Raw genomic sequence first — 24408 nt, 5'->3', positions numbered from 1 at the left:
TACTTGAAATGATACTTAAATTACTTTTTTCTTTATTACTTCAGACACCAGTTATTGGTAAAAGCTGAACAATGTAGACTAAAATACCCACATTACTGTAGAGTTCTTGAGGTGAATTTCAAATCAACTTCTTTGTTTATTCATCTCAGGATAGAGAAAAAGTCAAAGAATGTCATAAAAGTAGCTTCTGAATGTCACTGTCTTTCAAATGTCAGCTAAAGAAGTTTGGTTTTAGAAAGAATAAAGTTTCTCTGTTACATTAAGTGAAATAGGGCAATTGCTTTAGTTACCAAATAAACTTTGTAAAGTTGGTACCAAATAAACTTGGTAAACTTACACTGGATATTGTGAAAGCAAAGAACACTTGCTAATGAGACACAATGGCAACAGCCATTACTTCAGGGAAAAAAATTAAACAGGTTCTACAACATAAGGAATTCCATACTCTCTGGCCTAGTTAAATTTAATATGTTTTTCTTTTAAAATTTAGCTTTACAAACTAGTCAGGAAAAGACGAAATGCTAATATTAATATTACAAAACTTCTGAAAGTTTGCTATCAATGCATTAAAGTTGAGAATTTTAATTACCAAATAGAGAAAACACTTTATAATGCAGATACGTTGTGCCATTATTTGAGTAAAATGTCATTTTTTATAATATGAAGTCATTTTATAAAATAATACTAAAACGTGCATTAACAGTATCCAGTGCTCCATGATATTTCAATTTTAATATAATCTGATTAAATTAGGGAAAAGAATCTTCTGGAGAAGCAAGTTCTGGGTAAGTCCCATTTTGTCTGTTTACTATTACTGTAATTTACTCTTCCACACAAAGCAGAAGCTGGAGAATTTGGCATTAGCTGCTCATTATATGTTGGGAACAAATTCAGTTCCTCAGGACACAAAAGCTCATTGATGGATAGTTTTATTTTGCTCTGCAGAAACTGAAGACAGCATAGTTTTAGCTTTAAATTACTTCCCAAAGAAATACCAATATTTTAACTTTGTAATGGAAACAAGAAAAACAAGCATCTTGCAAAGTTCTTTAGCAGCATATTTTGAGAGGTTACAAATAACAGTATATTCCATTATTGAAAAAAATGCAAATGAAGTATTGTTAGCATAATCTAGATATTTAGAATGAAAACTCAGAATTAAGATTAAAAACACATCATTTTATAAAACATCAAAACAGAGGTTCATCTAGTTTTCATTTTGCAGAAAACATTTTAATACAAAAGACCTTACTTAGACCCTAATGTTTCTAAACACTGCAGTGGGATTAATATTCAGTCTTATACAAAGGGCAATCTCCTTACCATAGTATCAGTCTTTTACCATCAATAGATCTTAAATTTAAAAACAAGTGGAATTATTGAATAAGATCATATTCTGTTGCTAATTCATGTAAATTAATCATACTTGTAGGTCTTTTTCTATTAATATGGCAACTATCTATAAATTATTCTAAATGAACACACACAGATACGTAAAAGCAGAACAAAAAAAATAATCAGAGGATATATGCAAATAGGTAAAGCATATACAATGTGTGGTGTTTAGTTATGAATTAAGCCTATTCATTTCTAAACAAAAGATATCTAATACTCCCTTTTTTTCATGGGATGATTAGGTTTTTAGGACATCTTTGGGCCTTAAAAGACAGAGAGACCATGAATCCAGGAAGATTTCATGCATTTGAGTCAGAGGGAAGTTAAAACTGTCAAAGGTAGAAGGAAGTAGGTCCAGAGTTGAGAGATCAAAGGCCCTGCCCTAGCACTGACCAAAGGCATACTGGGACTGCCTGAACTTAGAGCATTTAGTTCTAATCATCCCAAGAAAAAGAAAAGGGCCGCACTCTTTGTAGGAGGGGTCAAATACAGAACCAGTAGGGTTCCAGCTGCCTCTCCGCATATGCCTTTAAAGAAGGTTACAAAGCTTGCCCATGGCACTGACACAGGGGGTGACAGGAAGGCATTAAAGAGAGGGGCAAACCCTCCACAGCCAAGGGGCCTGAGAAAGGTCCTGGCAGTTCTTCTTACCCTATTTGCTTCAATTTTGCCCCCCACCCCCCGCCCCCGACGTAGGCTCCTTAAATGTTTCTGTGCCAAAATTCTGACCTTGGTTTTCTTTTTCATTTTGCTCGATCCGTGCATCTCGAGGAGGACACAATGGGCATTTGGGTGGGACAATTCATGCTTGTCTGGGGCACTCCTACCCCTTGTAAGACATCTGGCACCTCTGGCCCCCACCTACTAATGCCAATAGAGTCCCCAGGTCACTGGGGCAACCAAAAACACATTCCAAATGCCCCTAGGAGGCAAACACAGCCACCACCAGTACCACCACCACCACTTAAAAACCATCACTACAAGCTCTAGTATCTCATTTAAACCCACTGTGCCAAGAACATACATGACTCAAATCTACATTCAATTCAAGATTTTTCTGGAATTCTAATCTTTTTCTCCTTTCAACTAGACACCTTCCCCTCATGCTCCACAGTCATTTCAAACTCGCCCCAAATTGAATTCCTTATCTCCCTCATTAAGCCCCAACCTGTTTCTCTTACACCCTGGCTAATACAACCACCATCCACAGTCAGCCAGGCAGAAGCTGGGAGGTAAACAAAACTCCTCCCTCTCTCTTGCCAAGTCCTCAGGATTGCAGGTTCTGAATATCCTTCAAGTCCTTCCTCTTAGGACTCCTATAGGATTCCCATCATCTCTGGCTGTGTTACTGCAATGGCCCCAAACCTTTCACCATCTTCACCTCCTCTTTTATGCAAACACCATTCTACTGTCATCTCCCAGACCACCACGTCCATCAGTCCCCTACTTAATTGCCCATTGTGTCCACCCAGCCTTCAGTAAACAATAAAAACTCCTCAGTAGGCACACAAAGGCCATTACCATCTTCTCTCATCCTCCCCTGTGATTCTCACCAGGGGCCCTAGGCCCATAACCTCCAGCATGACCCAAACCTGCCCATTTTGGGTAAGCGCCCTGCCCTAGGATGCCTCTGCACACACACTGGGGATGTTCCATTGGCCGCCACTGGCCCCTGAGGACCAAGAGCCACAGGGCAGACGCCACCAGCCGAAATGCTCTAGAATCCAGGCATCTGGCAGAATAGGAGGCTCCACAAGTGTTGACTGAAATGAACAATTCTTTATAAAGCAGGAAAGAATTCAGTAGGCACATCCACTGATAAATGCACACACCCAGAATCAGAATGATCTTGTCCCTGCCTGTTTGTTTTCATAGAGCATCCTGTTACACATAAGGGCTTCTTGGTGACATTTACTGGAAAACAGTGAAGAATCTGAGCCACTGTAAAGAGGACCAGACATCACATTAAGTCAAATGTTGAGCATGTTGTGACCTCAGCCTCCACTAAATATCCCGTCACCTATAGCTACAATTTTTCATCAGGTAAAAGTAAAGCAATGAAAATAGTCTTGATTATGCCACACTTAACAATGCCCCACTTAATCAGTACTGAATAATTCAGACACTGATCGTTTGTTTATTCAAGAAAAAAATGAAAATTTTATGATTTCTTAAGACTGGAAACTCCTTCATGGGTAGCACATGAAGGCAGTACCACTTGAGAGTCAGTCACTCTTGGAGCCCAAATGCTGGAAATTCAACAAGCAGGCTTTACATAATGAAATAGCTTTTGTAAATCTTCTGAGAACTTTGAATTTTAAAAAGGCTGTATCTGAAATGAGTATTGCAAACTTAAATAAACTTTTGTAATGTAAGTTATTAGGATACAGACACAGGATTACCATGCAGAAGCTGATCATTCTTAGTTGATATATAACAGAGATCAAATATTACATAGGCATCTCTCCAAATTAAAACACTGCATTTCAAATAAAAACAAAACAAAAATGTAAAGGATAAAGATATTTCTTTCCTTATCATTTAACGCAGGCTTAGAAGTTTCTGAGTTTTGTTTTAAAAATGAAAAATAGACAAAAATGTCCAGAATAGCCTCTTATTTTAAGTTACTACAGAAATGAAAACATTTAAATAAAATCATAAGAGATTTAAATTTTGTAAATGAGTGAAATTAAAACAATAAAACTTTCATCTATAATTTAAATAAAATGACTCATTTCAGGGTTAAACAATTATGGTTTTTAATCCCCATTTTATATATAAGAAATGAGTTGGAGAGGTTTAGCAACCTTCTCAAGGTTAACCAACTACCAAGAAAAGATGTGATTGCTGGGGCCCAGGCTCCTTCTGAAGCATGCCTGGTACACGAGCAGTGCTATCGAGGCCCAAAGACTCTTAGGACCCAAAACATACTCTGTTCAAGAACTGCTGTTGGGCTTCCCTGGTGGTGCAGTGGTTAAGAATCCACCTGCCAATGCAGGGGGCACAGGTTCGGGCCCTGGTCTGGGAAGATCCTACATGCCACGGAACAACTAAGCCCGTGTGCCACAACTACTGAGCCTGCGCTCTAGAGCCCGCAAGCCACAACTACTGAGCCCATGTGCCACAACTACTGAAGCCTGTGCGCCTAGAACCCATGCTCCGCAACAAGAGAAGCCACCACAATGAGAAGCCTGCACACCGCAACGAAGAGTAGCCCCTGCTCACTGCAACTAGAAAAAGCCTGCACACAGCAACGAAGACCCAATGCAGCCAAAAATAAATAAAATAAATAAATTTAAAAAAAAAAAAAAAGAACTGCTGTTACTCAACAATCAGAACTAACAGCTTTCTCTAGAGTCATTTATACGCTATGAGAAGTGGACTGATGGCCACACGATTCAAAGAACAATTCCAGAGAGGAGTGAAAAACATGCCACCGTGGTTTTCAGGAAACATATTCTAATTAAAATCATGACTTACGTTTTATGGTTATCAAAACAGAAATAATTCTTTATAGCGATATATCTAACATGGAGATTTATTTTCGTAGTTAAACCAAAGTACAAGTTAAAATGAAAGAGACTCATTTTGAAATCTGAATACCTGTTGAACAGGGACACACCATCTAAGGCTCTTGCTCTGCCCCCTTCGCTAACGGGAGAAAGGAGATTTTTCATTTCTCTTACCAAAATGGGCAAGACTGGTACCAAAAAAAACCCCGATAGGCTGAACACAAGCAATGACCCAGCTTCTGAAAAAGGACTTCCAAGCTGCAGTGTGTGTCACCACCTGCACACCACAGGCCCCTGTTCTCTAGGGCCCAGCAGGTCCTCTGGACACATATTTTTAAGTATCCATGCCAGTAATAAGATTGCCAAGATCTTTTCTTGTGGCAGAATCTGGCTTCTGAAGTTGTGTCACTACCATAAAATATTAGGAGAGCTCGCTGATCTGACCACGAATTGCACCTCTGCAGTGGCCCCAACTCACACCCTAACCTGTTCAGCACAGATGTTCAATCTTGCAGTTCAAAAGGAAAATCTACCTGCACACAGCGACGGAGCCAGGGATACAAACGTGTTACCGTCACTGCCTACTTGGATTTTCCCTAAAGTGACAAATGAACAATGTCCAGATTCACAAGGGGTACTCACCCCAGGGACAGATCCTGTTTTTGTGGGCCCTGAAGCCTGTACAATTTGGAGGCCCTCTAAGGAAAAAATAAGGCACAAAAGCAAATATTTAAAAGGTGCCCTTGCAAATGAGGAGCCTTGAAGCTTAAGCTTCATGAGTTGTACAGTAAACCTACCTTTGACCCAACCATACAAAACTGCCAACATTCAATCCATTTTGATCTACCAAAATAGCAACTTTGGATGCCTCAACACTGCTGGCACGTGGCTCCAGTGCAGGCCGTGTAGTTCCCTCGGAAGGATAGAAGAGCTCACCACTGGTGTACAAACTGAGCTTCCTGCACTCATTAAGAATAATAATGGAAACTTTTCTAATAGTACTTATGGAAAGTGAAATAGGGAAAATTGTAAAAATCGTTATGGTCACTATGACTGCATGTTAAAAATAATGTATACATATCTTAACAAGGACAAGACTATGAAAATGTAAACAGAAATAATTTCTGTATCTGAATGGTTTGATCGTGAGTTACCTTGTTTCCTTCCAACTAATGTTGTTATATTATTGGCATAATTAAAAAGGAAAAATAAAAGGGAAAAAAGAGAAGTAGGGAGAAAGAGAAGGAATAAAGAGACCGTAGATATAACTGTCTTCTGTGACAATTAATTACACACTTAGCATCTGTCTATACATCAACACCTTGAAACACATCTTAAAATTTATTTCAAGGAATAAATATAAAAGCCAATTGAACAAATGAGAGACTTCACACCTCTAAATGTCTTCCTTTTGACATAACGCAGCCGTTTGTTAATAAGTAACGTCTTGGCATGACCAAAGGCAAACGAAAGTGAACTTACTTTTTGCTTGCCTCGCAGACATCTGTAATATTGGAGAAAAGATGGTGACTCTCTGTTTTGGTCATCGTATCACTCAGTGCTTTAGAATTTTTAAACATTCGTATCAAGATCTCCAAGCTGAGTAAATATGAATGTTCAGAGGATATAACTTCAAAGATAGCCTGATAAGAAGGAAGAAGAAATGTGTTATTCATTCCTTCAATTAAAGAATTAAACCTAGCTCTCATAATTCTGCCATAAGAATAACATAATATCTTTAAAAATACAAAAAGATAAGTATTAAAAACAACATTACCAAACTACTGTCTTTATATAAGGCACATATACCCAAATTTTGAGAAATAGAGTCACTGCCTACAGTGTAAATAGGAGAAAATGAAAGTATTTGGATGACTTGAGACTGCATCCTGAGGTCACACTTTGCCAGGGGGCAGAATCTCTGGGAGGAAGCTAGGGCATGTCGTAAAATCTCAGTGTGACATTAATTAACCTTTGGGGTCATCTCCTCCAGCCCTGATTTCAAAGCATGCTGCTCTGGGACAGTGAAGATTTATGGACCTCACTTGGGATTCAGAGAAAATTTCTCACAAATACATTTCTTCTCTCCCTTGTGGGTCCTCCTTTCTCTCCCTATGTTTTAATCCAACTAACTTGTGGTTAATAAGAGCAAGTATTCTGGGTGCATTAAAAAGCATGACTGGACCTACCCTCAAAAGGTTCTTATCAGCCACAGGAATTCTTTCATATAAACTCATACAATTGAAAGTAATTCCGTCCAACAAGCCACCCTCTCTGCTCTCATCAGTGTCTCAAGAAGGAGCGAAGGACCCTCGGCAGAAACTCTTGGTGTCAGGCACACAGTGGTTTAACTGATAAGCGTTCATTAATTATCAAAAGCCAACCCACATATGTGGAGAGACACCAGCGCCCTGTGTAAGGAATTCATCTAGCACCTTAACAAAATCAGATTCTCCAAGAATGGCCAGGCAGGGAGAATTCCTCCTCAGGGAGGGGTGGTGAACATCCTTGCAGGCTTGAGGTTCCCATCCTTCCTGGAGACCTTCCCTAGTAACACTGCCATCAACCCCCTTGACCTCCAGGGTTCCTCCCCTCAGTGCTTGGCCCAAAGGGCACAGAAGATTCTCCCTGTGAGACCCTGTGCTCCAGCTGAGGCCGGGTGGGAGCAGTCAGGCACAGGCAGGTGGACGCCCCGCTGCCAGAAGGTGAGCCATAATTCTGTAAGTCAGGTTAGTGGTGCTAGTCTCGGGGTTCACCTCTCTTTTTAGCAACCATAAGCTTTTAGAGAAGTCATACTGGTCTAACCTCAGTTGCGCTCCAGGGACTTAAGTGATATAACCATCTAATGAGTAAACAGTAAGAACATTAAGAGTCTCATTCAACCTGTATCTCGTGTCATTCTATTCAATCAATACAATTATCCCCAGGAAATGTAATGCAAACTAAAGAAAATTCACCCATCCTGACCAAAAATAATGGATTTCAGGTTGTTGATGGATATGGTGCCTTGGAATGACTAAAACATATTTTCAAAAGCAGAGACTTTTGTAATCAAATCCAAAATGTGAAGATTCAAACAAAAAGATATGATAAACTATACAGAGTAGATCACAGGGAAAGATGACTAAGTGGTAGTTTAATATAATAAGTTTAATGTAATAACTTAAAACATGCAATTGGGTCATCAACTACTTCAAAGCAAATCACATTAGACCTGTTAAAATATCTGTATAGGAACAGAAAGAAACCGTATTTAGATTTGCTGTCATTACCAGGGATTGACAATATCTGTATAGGAACAGAAAGAAACCATAGTTAGATTTGCTGTCATTACCAGGGATTGAACCTGGGCCCTCGCCAGTGAAAGCACAGAGTCCTAACCACTGGACCGCCAGGGAATTCCCAGTCATTACTTTTTTATATCACAAATCTAAATAAATATTTTCAAAACATAAGGGAAACAGAATAGGTTTAAAAGAAAAGAAATATTCAAATGGGACTAGGACCCTGGAGAAGCTCTTGAATTTGTCCACAAACAGAGAGAAATATTGTTTATGCCACAATGTTAACCGTAAAAAAAAAAAATACTGCCGTTTGTCCCTCACTAGGAGAATAGATTTTTTTTTAAAGTAGTATTTAGAGAATGGAATACTATACAGTAGTTTGAATAAATGATCTAGATTAACATGCATTAACATGGATAAATCTCAAAAACAATGTTGAATGTAAAAAGCAACCAACCAGGGCTTCCCTGGTGGCGCAGTGGTTGAGAATCTGCCTGCCAATGCAGGGGACACGGGTTCGAGCCCTGGTCTGGGAAGATCCCACATGCCGCGGAGCAACTGGGCCCGTGAGCCACAATTACTGAGCCTGCGCGTCTGGAGCCTGTGCTCCGCAACAAGAGAGGTCGCAATAGTGAGAGGCCCGCGCACCGTGATGAAGAGTGGCCCCCGCTTGCCGCAACTGGAGAAAGCCCTCGCAGAGAAACGAAGACCCAACACAGCCATAAATAAAATAAATAAATTTTTAAAAAAATTTTCTAAAAAAAAAAAAAAGCAACCAACCAAAACATATGTTCAGAATCATATCATTTATCTACATCTTAACAGACACACACAAGTATATGTACATAAATATACCTAATACATGATTGGATGGATACACATCAATTCATAATTATAGTTGCCTCTGGGGAGGAGAGGAAGGGAATGAGACAGAGGAGGAGAATGTAGGACTTCTATTTTATTGAAAGTCTTAGTTTCTTTATAAAAATATGAAAAAAAATTATAAATGTAATACATTTTTAATTCTCAGAGACGTATACACCAATGTTATATACTGTTTTGTTTTTTTAAAGTTAAAAAAATGGCACTACAATGCCTCCTTATATTTTTGTGTTATTTCAGGCCAATGAAATAAGAAAAAGGTATCTCACGTCCTCTGTGGAATTGATTTACATGCATGTACATGCCTAAGCTTCTGTATCTCCACGCTGATATGCATAAAACAGAAGAAAAGTACTTTGACAACTTCACAATATTATTACAGTGAGCAATTTTCTTAAACTGCATTTATTAAACTTCAAGTTATGAAACCCTCTTATTATCTGTTTTACTTTTTATTAGGTAAACTTTTATTTTGGTATAATTTTAGATTTACAGAAATCTTGAAAAGAGGGTTCAGAGTTCCTATATTTCCTTCAGCTGGCCTTCCCTAACCGGGGTACATTACATTTTGTCTGTAGACAAATATTCACACTTTATTCAGATTTCACCAGTTTTTCCACTAACATCCTTTTTCAGTTCCAGGATCTAAGTAATGTCTGTTTCATTTTTCAACGTATTTCTTCCAGTGTAAATACACGCAGACTAGGTGCTTTGTTAAGTTAAAATGACATTGGTATATTTTAAATTTTCTTTTATGGGAGCTTATGTGTAGTTTTATTTGACAATGATCACATACTCCTTTTGTAAAAAAAAAAACAAAACAAAATGGATACATCGTCAAAGGAAAATGCTGAACATAACAGGCACCCCTTGGAACCCTAAAGCATCTGCTTGGTGGAAAACATACCTCTTGTCTCTTTCTTTCTTCCTGGCTAACTGTCTGAGATAACCCATTTCTTTTCACCTAGGGGGAAAAGCAAAATAAAGTTGAGTGCATTTACTTAAACAACTTCTTTATTATGTAAGACATAACTCTATGCCCTTCAAAAATGAATTAAGAGAAATTATGCAAAATGTTGAATTCAGTACATATTAATTTTGAGTCTCACACCCCTCAAATGACATTTAATTACACTAATAAATTAGCATAGTTCAACACTAAAGAAATGAAAAGTGTCTAGAACACTATCCTATCAGGTTGAGTTAATCTGTTCTACTCTCAGTTCTGGCTATTCCTAAAATACTTATGAAATTAATCTTCTGATTCATAACTGAAGAAATTCCTGATAATAAAGAAAATGAAGCCACCACTCTAAGAGTTTACTGCCCAGAACCCTGGTCAGTAATATGGTGTCCTTATTACATCGAAAGAGTAATTTTAGCACTATTTTTTCACAAAGACTCAGTGGAACAGCAATGCTCTTTATAAAAACCCAATCAAACAAGGAAACGCAGTCCCCTTGGCCCAATTTCAGCAGTCTTTCAGGCCTATTTAATTTTGACAAATAAGGATATTAACCTGATAGTCTTTGGAGAAGCCACAGTACCTACAAGAACCAAGAATGCTAGTACCATACTTGCAGTAATACGATTGCATCCCTAGTTGAATCCCTGCGGTTCCTATCTCAACTGCCACACATTTTTACCTGACTGCTGTAGTTCCTATCAAAATTCAGTCTCTAACCCAAAGAGCAGAGGCTGAACTACGAACTCCATGAAGGCAGGACCTGGAGTCTCTTCTGATATACCCGGCACTGAGTCTGGCACATGAAAGATATTCATGTTTTTCAGTTAAAGACTAATTAGCAAAAGGTAAGGCATATGCAAAATACCAACCAATTAAATCCTGCACTTCACAGGAAGAAGAGCAGCAAGAGAGTGCCCTCCCCTTGTGTGAAAAATTAATAGCAATAAAATATAACAAAGGTCTTCAAACGTTTGGCTATCATACTTCTCAAAAAAAACCTTAAAAACCATGTTCCCTCAGACCCATTTTTAAGTTGGCATCTCAAATTTTCATCCTAAACTTAAAGAATTTTAAAGATATATTTTGCTGCTAATTATAAATTTAGACATTTTAACCATGTGTTATTACACTCTTTTAAATGTATCCAATGGAATATAAAAACCATGATGACTAAATACCTATTGCATAACATCATCCATTTAAAAATAAATAAGCTTTTCTTAACAGTTGGAGATTTTACATTACTCTTCTTCCTCCTTGAAATCTCATTTCTATGTCAATCACACACCCCCAAGTTTCCTAGTATAATTCTATGTGTCAGGGTATCTTATTAGTCACCCTAGCATACTTTAACACAAAAATAGGTTTTTACATTTAATTTTCTAAAATTTTCTGTGACCAATGAGCTTTAAGCATAAAGACTCTTCTGGATTGTAAAATCATTACAAATAGCATTATTAATCTATAATCAAAATGACTCAATTACTTCCAATTACAATGCATTTAGCCCTAAAAGTAAAATTTTACTGACAATGCAACTCTGAGTGAGACGGTGGCTTAATTAAAGGAGGCTTTGCTGAAACCAGTATTTCAAATTGACCCATTTTATCTTGTGCCTGTGATTTAACATGTTGATACAGGGCACCAAAGTAAGATTTGATATGGGTAAGAGAGACGGCTTTCTTTAGAAAAATGGCAAAAGGGGTAACTGTGAAAGTGGAAGTTGGAAAAATAAAACAAACCCTGGTGTAACACTTTAACTGCCGATACAGTCTCAGTTTTAGAAAAAAGAATACCTAGGAGTTGAGAATCTGGAAAATGGTCCCCTTAACACTATTCCTGCCCACCTCACATGGTCTTGCTGAATGCCCTGGGGTGTGATGCATATTCCCAGTGTGAAGACCGCTGGTACACAGTTCTCTACATTGTGGGGTCAGGGAAATAAAGACAACTACATGTTACCGCCTTTAATCTGATTGTTGGAAAAGGTTAGAAAGCAGTACAGTAGAGTAGAAAGAGTCTTAAATAGTAAGATCAGCAATCATTTACTGAGCACCAGGAAATATGCTGTGTATTTTATACCCCGTTCCCATTGAATCCTCATAAAAATTCTAAAAAGCCAATACTACTTTTATGCCCATTTCACAGATGGGAATAACAACTAAGGTTTAGGATCCCAGATCACACAGCTAATAGGTAGCAAGGCCAGGATCCCCATCCAGGCCTGTCAACTTCAGGGCTCCCACTCTTAATCATGACATTATCAGGGACAGGAATTCCCAGCTTTCTATGAGAGGCACCCCATTTCTAAGGTTGGATGATCATCACTACAACTCCTTCTAATGCCAGGTCTGTACCAAGTCTCCATATGTTTGCTTTCATCCACCCATATCACGGAATGTTGTAATGCCTTACCCACCATCCTGACCCTGGGTCAGCCTGTCAGCAAGAACTCATGGCTAGAAAGCCTTCTTCAAACATTTTAATAAGGGAGGAGACTGGCCAGAAGAATGAAACCGTTCAGAGCTGCTCCCATTTGGTTAACCCTGAGCAGGAACTTCACAGGATTTCCTGCCTGACACAAAGTCCTGGCAGATCGATATCCCGGCATCATGCCCACTGTCTCTGCAGGTGAGGTCACCAGCAAGAATTTCCATGCCACCGGCATCTCTATCCACAACTACTGCTGAGTTCAAACCCGGAAATCTTAAGGGGAAGAGAGCGAAGCATGTGGGCTTAGAGACCCACCCAGATACAGCTAGTTTACTGAGGGATAAAGAGTACTTCAGCCTATCAAAAAGAAAAAGAAAAAAAATCCCCAGCTAAAGTAGTTGCTCTTCTGAGGGGGGAGAGAAGGTAGTTTTGAAAAAGGCAAAGTACTAATTGCATAGAATTATCATCTTTCACTAATAATACTAATTTAAAAAAATGATAAAATATTCCTTTACCCCAAAAAGTCATCAGTAAGAGACCAGCAGCCCATACAAAACTGACCAAAAAGAAAAAAAAGATTCCATGAAGCAGTCTTGGGTTATAATGAAGGAAACGGGCACATTCGGGGAACCTGAAAACTGGCTCCGGAGGGCTGTCATGAGCCAGATCGTCCTGGCTGGCTGCCAGACCACTGTTCCAGGTCCTGGCTGGACAGGTTCTTCTCCCGAGCCAAGAGGAAGCATTTTGTCCACCTGAGACCTTCCACGTTCAACTCTAAATTAAGCAGAGCAGGTGCCTGGAGGTCGAAGGTCAAGAGCGGCAAGATGATTTCAGAGACCGAAGAATTTGGAAGATGAAACCAGAGAAAGAAGGGGAGAGAGGATATAAAAGAGGGCCTCACAGAGCCTGGCAGAAGGCAGGCAGGAGAAAACTGGGGGAGAATGAAAACACAGAGCAAAATGTCAAGCGGAAAGAAACAAGGAAAGAAGGGGGTAAGGGAGGGAGGGAAAGGAAAGAAGGAGAAAGAATGTGTGCAAAGATTTTAACAGTAAATATCTCTGGAAATTTTCTATTCAAAACCAGTGACCTTATTGCTCAACTGCAGTATAAAAATCATTGGAAGGCCCAGGCTCTTCTTTTGCACACAAAAAAATGTGTATAAAGCATATGTTTATACCTATAGTTTTTATATTTACATGTTTTCTGCAGTTTGCACAGTTTTGCTAAGAGAATCTAGCAAAATTCTCCAAAGGTTCTCCTTGTTTCCATGTATGGAAAAGAAAATACACCAGCTTCCAAAATGGATTCCTATTTTGTTACCTAAAATGCAAGAAATTAAATTGTACAGGCTCTTTTTGTATTTTTTTAAATATATATTTTGCAGTGGTGGCTCTGGCCCAGCACAAACGGGAACACGCAGGTAGCCAAGCAACACTCCTTTACAGCTCTCTTCTGACCTCACTTGAACTTTCTCATTCCTCACTCGTCTAAATTTTTTATTTAACCATCTCATCAAGTAGAATTACATAAGTAGTTTAATGAAACATTAAGAACTAGATTCCATTTGGGGTTCTTGATTTCGTATAATCTAAGCAATTCACAAAACTCTTCAAATCTTGCCATGGCAGATTCTAGACTCTAAGGAGAAAGTGTGAATATATGTCAATATTGTCAACATTTGAAGTGGATAAAAATTAATTCAAATAAAACAACAAAACTGTAGCTCACAACTATAGTTCTGACATAAGTTGAAAAATATGAACATATATTATGTGGCCTGTCAAGATGGTGAATGCAGGGAACTCACTAATGTCATAACAGTCCTAAATTCATAATTATAAATTATATTTTTACTGCTGTAACTGGATTAAAATTCTCCTCCCATGATGTTTGTAACCAGTATATTTTCCATGTTCAAAAGAGACAGAAGTTAACAACTGGCTAAAACTAATGAAGAACAGTAGAAGATACTTCATCTATGGATATGATATTGTCTTACTAGACCCAAGATATAGTTTTTGAAATTTATAAAAGAGTAAACTCCCTAAAGTACAGACCCAAAAGTTAATTAATAGATACTCCACCTAAAATTGACGGCGAGTAAGTCGGAGAAAGACAAATATCGTACGATATGACTTATATATGGAATCTAAAAAAATGATGTAAATGAACTTATTTACAAAACAAAATAGACTCACAGACATAGAAAACAAACGTGCTGTTACCAAAGGGGAAAGGGAGGGAGGGATAAATTAGGAATATGGGAGTAACATGTACACACTACTACATATAAAATGGATAAACAGCAAGGACCTACTGTATAGCACAGGGAACTATACTCAACATTCTGTAATAACCTATATGGGGAAAGAATCTGAAAAAAGAATAGATATATGTATATGTACAACTGAATCACTTTGCTGTACACCTGCAACTAATACAACATTGTCAGTTAACTATACTTCAATTTTTAAAAATGGTTAAAAAATAAACAAATAAAATAAAGTGGATGCCGATTTCCTTCTTGATACTTTGCGAATCTGAGCTTGTTAGATGACTATCCCACAAAGGAACAAGCAGGCTTTAGGTAGTAATTCCACTCCCGCATTCACCACAGCTACAGGTGTTTTCACCTCGTGAAGAACTGTGTTAGGAAAACCACGAGCTCTGTGCAATATTCCTTGGCCTTTGACGCCACTGAGTGGAATAGGTAATAAGCCAGGTTCTCTGCACCTCCAACAGAGCCCTGAGGTTGCCATTTATACAGAGCCTATCTACAGGGTAGAGTCAGCCCTGTACTTGTGGACAGAGCCAAGATGAACTACACCAGTCTCCTGGCTGATCAGATGATAATTTTCTATGGGGTAAACAAGGATATGTCCTCAGGCCCTCTGTGACTTGACAGTGTCTCTAGATAAGACAGGTGCACATTCCTTCTATTTTTCACCGCCAGCCAGAGAAACCAGAATAGGAGGGCCCCCAAAAGACTGACCGACCAAAAAGGCTCAGAAATGTAGTCAATTAAAAATTAGATCAGATATTTATAATCCAAGATCACTCAGGCTCCATAAAGCACTAACGTCCATTGAATACCCATTGGAGCTAAGACCTTTAGACTTGGAGTTACCCACTTGCTGAAAATTGACTGGTTTATTCACGCCTCCTGGTGATTCGCTATTCATGGGCTTCCATTCTCAAGAGTTCAAGTGGGAAGAGAATGAATTGCAAAGTAAAATTATACCACGGGACACAATCACTCCTAGGTCCTTTCTACAGACTTAACACAAGCCGAATAGCCCCTGAATTATAAATGAGCTAGAATTCTTTCACCGCCAACAACGTGGGAACAGCGGCTCTCTGAGTGTATGTTTGAAGTTCCTAAAATGAAAAATCTGCCACAGGCCTGAAACACTGTCCTCTGTAAGCAGTCCCTGCAGGCTGCCTCGGGCCCCACCATGTCCACCGAGAAATCACTGAGATACCGTCCACCTAAGCCACGAGCTGCCTCACAACTTCCACATCAAAGAGCCAGAGATCTGGATAACCAAAGATCAGATAAATGAGGTCAAGGTGGGGACAGTGCCATATTTTTAGGGAGGAGCTGGTAAACAGAACACTATTTTTTAGAATAATGAGAGGTAGAAGACAATGGCCCATTTAATAAAATCATATGCTTAATTTAAAAAGATGTCAAGTAACATGCCAGGGAGGGACCTTCTAATTCATTTGTTCAAAAAACCAGATCTCAAAAAAAAAAAAAAAAAAAAAAAAACAGATCTCGCGATGAAGAGTGGCCCCCGCTTGCCGCAACTAGAGAAAGCCCTCGCACAGAAACGAAGACCCAACGCAGCCAAAAATAAATAAATAATAAATTAATTAATTAAAAAAAACAAAAACAAAAACCAGATCTCCTCTCTGATCTACATTGTTAAGGTTAATTCTATAATCCTCACCAGAGTTCTTGAATCTCAAGAAACAGCAAGCTCCCCCAGCCTCCCAGAGGTAAACCTCAGGTCTGCTAAAACTGTGGCGAACTCAGATAAGACAGGCCAGGGCTTGGGGCTTTTACCCTGTAATGGCCTGAGTCACCCTCTGCAGACAGAGCCAGGATTCCTGATTGAGCCCCAGTTACTTCAGTACAGATATGAGACCGAGGGGACAGACCACAAACAGCAAGGTCATTAAATGTACAAGAGTAAGTTGCTGTGCTTTGTATGATTTAGGAGATAAGCATGCGTTACTTCCTTTGTAGCCAGCCCTCGTAAACCAGCATCCTATATCTAGCCAATTCCTGATTCAGAGTATTGAATCTATTTCTCCAACTACCAATGTATCAAATGCTTACCATGCACCAGGTACTGTTCTTTCCATGCATCTAAACCGTCTAACAATGCTGCAAGGAAGCTATTACTATCGCTATTTTACAAATAAGAAAATGGAGACACAGGGAAGTTAAATCATCGTTAGCCCTAATAAGTGGCCAAGCTGGGATTCAACCCAGGCCTGCTTGCTGCCTCCAAGGACTAATCTCTCTCTTTTTTTTTAATAAACGTATGTATATATTTATTTATTTTTGGCTGTGTTTGGTCTTCGTTGCTGCACGCGGGTTTTCTCTAGTTGCAGCGAGCGGGGGTGACTCTTCATTGCAGTGCACGGGCTTCTCATTGCGGTGGCCTCTCTTGTTGCAGAGCACGGGCTTCAGGCGCGCAGGCTTCAGTAGTTGTGGCTTGTGGGCTCTAGAGCGCAGGCTCAGTAGTTGTGGCGCACGGCCTTAGTTGCTCCGTGGCATGTGGGATCTTCCCGGACCAGGGCTTGAACCCGTGTCCCCTGCATTGTCAGGTGGATTCTTAACCATTGCGCCACCAGGGAAGTCCCAAAGACTAATCTCTTAACCACCGTGGTGCACTGCCTTCTCATGCTTCTGAATTTCTTAAGAGGTGTGGCCTGCAGCTACTTTTCCCTTAAACTAAGGTCCTCCCCCTGGATGCCCCAGAAACTGCATCCCCAACTGAATTCCCAGCTCCTGCTGCAGAGAAAGTTAAGCTGTCAGCAGGGCGCCTGGCAATTTAACTTGTTGATTAGTCCTGACATTTGTGGAATCTCCTCAAATTCCTCTCTTTGACTTGTGGCTCTCAATACCCTCATTCCCCTGTGGGCTACTGAGCCTGGACCCAAGTGTACTCAATCTCTATTTCCCTGTGAGAGAGAAACCCAGTTGTCCTTTTTCTATCTGCAATCAAGAGGAGAAAATGACATTAGGACATACATGAAAAGCTCATGACACAGAAGTAGACAGGATAAAAAGTAAACTGGTTTTAGGGGAAAAAGGCGATTCCATAAAGTTATTTAATAGAAGATGAGCAGTTTTAAAAAGTAGAATATTAATAAAATATGGAGGAGGAGACCAGACTAATTAATAACAGCGGTGAACAGTGGAGGGGGCTGGGAATGGTGGTAAAATCAGAGCAACTTTCAGTCTTAACTGTTGTGTTTAGTTTTGTAATAAGGTGAATGTATTTGCATTACTTTTGTAATTCAAAAATAATTGTTTCAAAGAACTTAATTTAGGGCTTCCTCGGTGGCGTAGTGGTTGAGAATCTGCCTGCCAATGCAGGGGACACGGGTTCGAGCCCTGGTCTGGGAAGATCCCACATGCCGCGGAGCAACTAGGCCCGTGAGCCACAACTACTGAGCCTGCACGTCTGGAGCCTGTGCTCCGCAACAAGAGAGGCCACGACAGTGAGAGGCCCGCGCACCGCGATGAAGAGTGGCCCCCGCTCGCCACAACTAGAGAAAGCCCTCGCACAGAAACGAAGACCCAACACAGCCAAAAATAAGTTAATTAATTAATTAATTTTTTTTAAAAAACTTAAATTTTGATTTTAAGTTGGAATATTAGGAATAAACTAATGACTAACAAAGGGAGTTGGTTAAAAGAACCAAACACCTACCTATTTGATGAAATATAATATGAGCTTTACAAAGGTTGTTGTGGAAGAAACTTTAATAACATGAAAAGTCATTCACAACATTGTTAAGAGAAAAAAATAGGTGACAAAACAGCAGGTTTAATGACCTGAGAAAATATTTACAACATTGTTAAAGGGAAAATATGAGTAATAAGACAGTATTATTGTGTTAATTTTTGCTTAAAGGAAAAGGAAAACTCTAAATACACATTAAGAAAAACAAAAAAGTCTGAAAAGTTATATACCAAAATGTCAACAGTGATTGGATGGGAGGGATTTCAACTAATTTTTATTTTCTTCTTTTCATCTATTGGTACTTTTTGATTTTTCTATAATAAACATCTCTTGGCTTTGGAATTAAAGCATTATTTTTAATAGAAACTAAAATATGTTTCAAAGTCCTCTCTCAAAAAAGAAACAAAGCAAGCAGGACAGGCAAATGGAACTGTTTACGGATGCCAATAATACCTGCATTTCTTTGTTCCTGCCCACAGGAAAGCTCTTAGGTGAGAGGTGACCATGAGAGAGATTTCGGTCAAGCCCAAACCGGGCAGTGGCTTATGAGGCAGTGTTGAAAGTGAGTGATGGCAGGCAGGTGTGCAGCTGGGCGAGCAGAGGAGGACTTGGCTGGAGTCGCGTAATTGACAGTGACGCTGATGAGACACAGCGAAGGCGTGAGTCAGGAAGGGGCTGACGAAGGCAGAACAGGTCTGAGGGGCTCCTCTTGCAGAAGAGGACACCTGTTTGTAAAGGTGGTGCCAACATCTCTGCTGCCCTTTTGTTTTTGCTTGTTGTTTTTGGAAAGTGGCAGATGGATAGAAATGATCACCTCCAAACAGTAAGTTCCTTAGAACAACACTGACACTGAAGTTAGTTTCTTAGATTGGCAATAAAATCTAAGCTGAGTGAAACCTGTTTTGGAAAAATGGATACTGAAGTGAACGAATAGGGACTTCCCTGGAGGTCCAGTGGTTAAGCTGCGGCACTTTCACTGCAGGGGGCACGGGTTCGATCCCTGGTCAGGAAAATAAGATTCCACGTGCCATGTGGTACAGCCAAAAAACTAAAAATAAAAAAATAAAGTGGACTGATGTTTTACGTGAGATGTTCAAAGCACGCAGTGGTTCCACTGGACAGGAATTACCTTATGATATGGAGGAGACCTGAGAAATAGGCACAGAATTACCACTGTTCTCCGATTTACCTATATCTCAAGCTTCCTTCAAGCAATAGTTTATACTTCTATTGCTTTTATTTTCCACTCTTCTGCCCATCTAGCCCATCTAGTTTTAGTCAGAGTCTCTAGAGAGCACTTTCCTGACCTTTCCTGCTTTCTATGGTATCTATCTGTGTCATTCATTTTCGCATTTTGTCCTACATTCTTTCAAAAACATCACTTAAACCTTTCATTTCTATTGCCTCCTAAACCAGCTTCTAAGTTCCTGCAGCGCAGGTACTGGTTTTCAGCTTGATTTGTTTGCCCAATCCAGCACAATGCAGTGGAATACAAATGAATTTTGCAGTCAGATACCAGCGTTTTCAAGCTACAAGCTTATAACCTCTTAGTGAATAGCAAAATAAAGCCCAAGAATTTCTGATTGTCATCTACTTAAAGGTAACAAAACAGAAAGGACGGAATAGAAAATACCATAGTGCACTGCATGTATTAAGCGTAACTTCTGCTTTGTAAAGCTTTTGTTTGAGATACACAGACATGTGCACCCGTGAACACACGTACTGGCTTGCAAGTAAAATGTATTTCTCATTATGTTAAGCCACTGATATAGACCATGGTTGCAATGTCAACTCCACCGTATGTAAATTTACACTAGATATGTCGGTCATGTCACTTAACACTCCCACTCACCCTCAGAAGAAAAGCTGTTCTACTCAGAGCTTCTGCAAAAGCAGCAGTCCAAGTGGTCACATTTCACACCATCATGCATCATGGAGGCCAAAGCTGATTGGAAAAGAGCTACTTAAGCACCTGATGAGATAACAGTAAATGTTTAAGTGACCTATTTAAGTGGGGGGAAAGTGGCTGAGCCTATATGATTCTCTCTCAAGAAATTGACCTGGGGGGACCTCCAAGATGGCAGAGGAGTAAGACGTGGAGATCACCTTCCTCCCCACAAATACATCAGAAATACATCTACATGTGGAACGACTCCTACAGAACACCTACTGACTACTGGCAGAAGACCTCAGACTTCCCAAAAGGCAAGAAACTCCCCACGTACCTGGGTAGGGCAAAAGAAAAACAGAGACAAAAGAATAGGGACAGGACCTGCACCAGTGGGAGGGAGCTGTGAAGGAGGAAAGGTTTCCACACACTAGGAAGGCCCTTCGCATGCGGAGACTGCGGGTGGCAGAGGGGGGAAGCTTCGGAGCCACGGAGGAGAGCGCAGCCACAGGGGTGCGGAGGGCAAAGCGGAGAGGTTCCCGCACGGAGGATCGGTGCTGAGCAGCACTCACCAGACTGAGAGGCTTGTCTGCTCAGCCGCTGGGGCGGGCAGGGGCTGGGAGCTGAGGCTCGGGCTTCCGTCGGATCCCAGGGAGAGGACAGGGGTTGGCGGCGTGAACACAGCCTGAAGGGGGCTAGTGCGCCACAACTAGCCGGGAGGGAGTCTGGGAAAAGGTCTGGAGCTGCCTAAGAGGCAAGAGACCATTGTTTGGGGTGAGCAAGGAGAGGGGATTCAGAGCACCGCTTAAACGAGCTCCAGAGACAGGCGCGAGCCGCAGCTATCAGCACGGACCCCAGAGACGGGCATGAGACGCTAAGGCTGCTGCTGCCGCCACCAAAAAGCCTGTGTGCAAGCGCAGGCCACTATCCACACCGCCCCTCCCGGGAGCCTGTGCAGCGCGCCACTGCCAGGGTCCCGTGATCCAGAGACAACTTCCCCAGGAAACACACGGCACACATCAGGCTGTTGCAACGTCATGCTGGTCTCTGCCGCCACAGGCTCGCCCCGCATTCCGTACCCCTGCCTCCCCCCAGCCTGAGTGAGCCAGAGCCACCGAATCAGCCACTGCTTTAACCCTGTCCTGTCTGAGCGAAGAACAGACGCCCTCAGGCGACCTACATGCAGGGGCGGGTCCAAATCCAAAACACATGACCAGATGCTGCCCTGCCCATAAGAAAGACAAGATCCATCCCCACCCATCAGAACACAGGCACCAGTCACCTCCACCAGGAAGCCTATACAATCCACTAAACGATCATTAGCCACTGGGGGCAGACACCAAAAACAACGGGAACTACAAACCTGCAGCTTGCGAAAAGGAGACCCCAAACACAGTAAGTTAAGCAAAATGAGAAGACAGAGAAATATGCAGCAGATGAAGGAGCAAGGTAAAAACCCACCACACCAAACAAATGAAGAGGAAATAGGCAGTCTACCTGAAAAAGAATTCAGAGTAATGATAGTAAAGATGATGTAAAATCTTGGAAATAGAATGGAGAAAATACAAAAAACGTTTAACAAGGACCTAGAAGAAATAAAGAGCAAACAAACAATGATGAACAACACAATAAATGAAATTAAAAATTCTCTAGAAGGAATCAATAGCAGAATAACTGAGGCAGAAGAATGGATAAGTGACCTCGAAGATAAAATAGTGGAAATAACTACTGCAGAGCAGAATAAAGAAAAAAGAATGAAAAGAATTGAGGACAGTCTCAGAGACCTCTGGGACAATATTAAATACACCAACATTCAAATTATAGGGGTCCCAGAAAAAGAAGAGAAAAAGAAGGGGTCTGAGAAAATATTTGAAGAGATTATAGTTGAAAACTTCCCTAACATGGGAAGGGTAATAGTCAATCAAGTCCAGGAAGCGCAGAGAGTCCCATACAGGATAACTCCAAGGAGAAACACGCCAAGACACATATTAATCAAACTATCAAAAATTAAATACAAAGAAAAAATATTAAAAGCAGCAAGGGAAAAGCAACCTAACATACAAGGGAATCCCCATAAGGATAACAGCTGATCTTTCAGCAGAAACTCTGCAAGCCAGAAGGGAGTGGCAGGACATATTTAAAGTGATGAAAGGGGAAAACCTACAACCAAGATTACTCTACCTAGCAAGGATCTCATTCAGATTCGACAGACAAATTAAAATCTTTACAGACAAGCAAAAGTTAAGAGAATTCAACACCACCAAACCAGCTTTACATCAAATGGTAAAGGAACTTCTCTAGGCAGGAAACACAAGCGAAGGAAACGACCTACAAAAACAAACCCAAAACATTTAAGAATATGGTAATAGGAACATACATATCCATAATTAAATTAAATGTAAAGGAATTAAATGCTCCAACCAAAATACACAGACCAGCTGAATGGATACAAAAACAAGACCCATATATATGCTGTCTACAAGAGACCCACTTCAGACCTAGGGACACATACAGACTGAAAGTGAGGGAATGGAAAAACATTTTTCATGCAAATGGAAATCAAAAAAAAAGCTGGAGTAACAATTCTCATATCAGATAAAATAGACTTTAAAATAAAGACTATTATAAGAGACAAAGAAGGATACTACATAATGATCAAGGGATCAATCCAAGAAGAAGATATAACAATTGTAAATATTTATGCACCCAACACAGGAGCACCTCAATACATAAGGCAAATGCTAACACCCATAAAAGGGGAAATCGACAGTAACACAATAAGAGTAGGGGACTTTAACACCCCACTTTCATCAATAGACAGATCATCCAAAATGAAAATAAATACGGAAACACAAGCTTTAAATGACACATTAAACAAGATGGACTTAATTGATATTTATAGGACATTCCATCCAAAAAACAACAGAATACACTTTTTTCTCAAGTGCTCATGGAACATTCTCCAGGATAGATCATATCTTGGGCCACAAATCAAGCCTTGGTAAATTTAAGAAAATTGAAATCGTATCACGTATCTTTTCTGACCACAGCGCTATGAGACTAGATATCATAATTACAGGAAAAAACCTGTAAAAAATACAAACACATGGAGGCTAAACAATACACTGCTAAATAACCAAGAGATCACTGAAGAAATCAAAGAGGAAATCAAAAAATACCTAGAAACAAATGACAATGAAAACATGACAACCCAAAACCTATGGGATGCAGCAAAAGCAGTTCAAAGAGGGAAGTTTATAGCAATACAATCCTACCTCAAGAAACAAGAAAAATCTCAAATAAACTACCTAACCTTACACATAAAGCAATTAGAGGAAGAAGAACAAAAATACCCCAACGTTAGCAGAAGGAAAGAAATCATAAAGATCAGATCAGAAATAAATGAAAAAGAAATGAAGGAAACAATAGCAAAGATCAATAAAACTAGAAGCTGGTTCTTTGAGAAGATAAACAAAATTGATAAACCACTAGCCAGACTCATCAAGAAAAAAAGGGAGAAGACTCAAGTTAACAGAATTAGAAATGAAAAAGAAGTAACAACTGACACTGCAGATATACAAATGATCATGAGAGAGTACTACAAGCAACTATATGTCCATTTTAGGACAACCTGGAAGAAATGGACAAATTCTTAGAAAAGCACAACCTTCCGAGACTGAACCAGGAAGAAATAGAAAATATAAACAGACCAATCACAAGCACTGAAATTGAGACTGTGATTAAAAATCTTCCAAAAGGCAAAAGCCCAGGACCAGATGGCTTCACAGGTGAATTCTATCAAACATTTAGAGAAGAGCTAACACCTATCCTTCTCAAACTCTTCCAAAATATAGCAGAGGGAGGAACACTCCCAAACTCATTCTACGAGGCCACCATCACCCTGACACCAAAACCAGACAATGACGTCACAAAGAAAGAAAACTACAGGCCAATATCACTGATGAACATAGATACAAAAATCCTCAACAAAATACTAGCAGACAGAATCCAACAGCACATTAAAAGGATCATACACCATGATCAAGTGGGATTTATCCCAGGG

At 40.0% G+C, this 24408-nt stretch overlaps 1 protein-coding gene across 1 annotated transcript in view; it reads right to left on the bottom strand.

The window, feature by feature from the left end:
• The window catches only part of ARHGEF26 (Rho guanine nucleotide exchange factor 26), a 154002-nt gene that overhangs the window by 111019 nt on the left and 18575 nt on the right, over positions 1-24408 (bottom strand). The window contains exons 5-6 of the mRNA XM_068546121.1: positions 9981-10037; positions 6390-6550 (exon numbers count right to left, since the gene is read on the bottom strand). Of these exons, the coding sequence (XP_068402222.1) occupies positions 6390-6550; positions 9981-10037 (218 nt within the window). The remainder of the gene's footprint in view (positions 1-6389; positions 6551-9980; positions 10038-24408) is intronic.

This window comes from Eschrichtius robustus, chromosome 6, assembly GCF_028021215.1.
Source record: "Eschrichtius robustus isolate mEscRob2 chromosome 6, mEscRob2.pri, whole genome shotgun sequence".
Classification (NCBI taxonomy): Eukaryota; Metazoa; Chordata; class Mammalia; order Artiodactyla; family Eschrichtiidae; genus Eschrichtius; species Eschrichtius robustus.
This window is presented reverse-complemented; position numbering and strand designations above follow the sequence as displayed.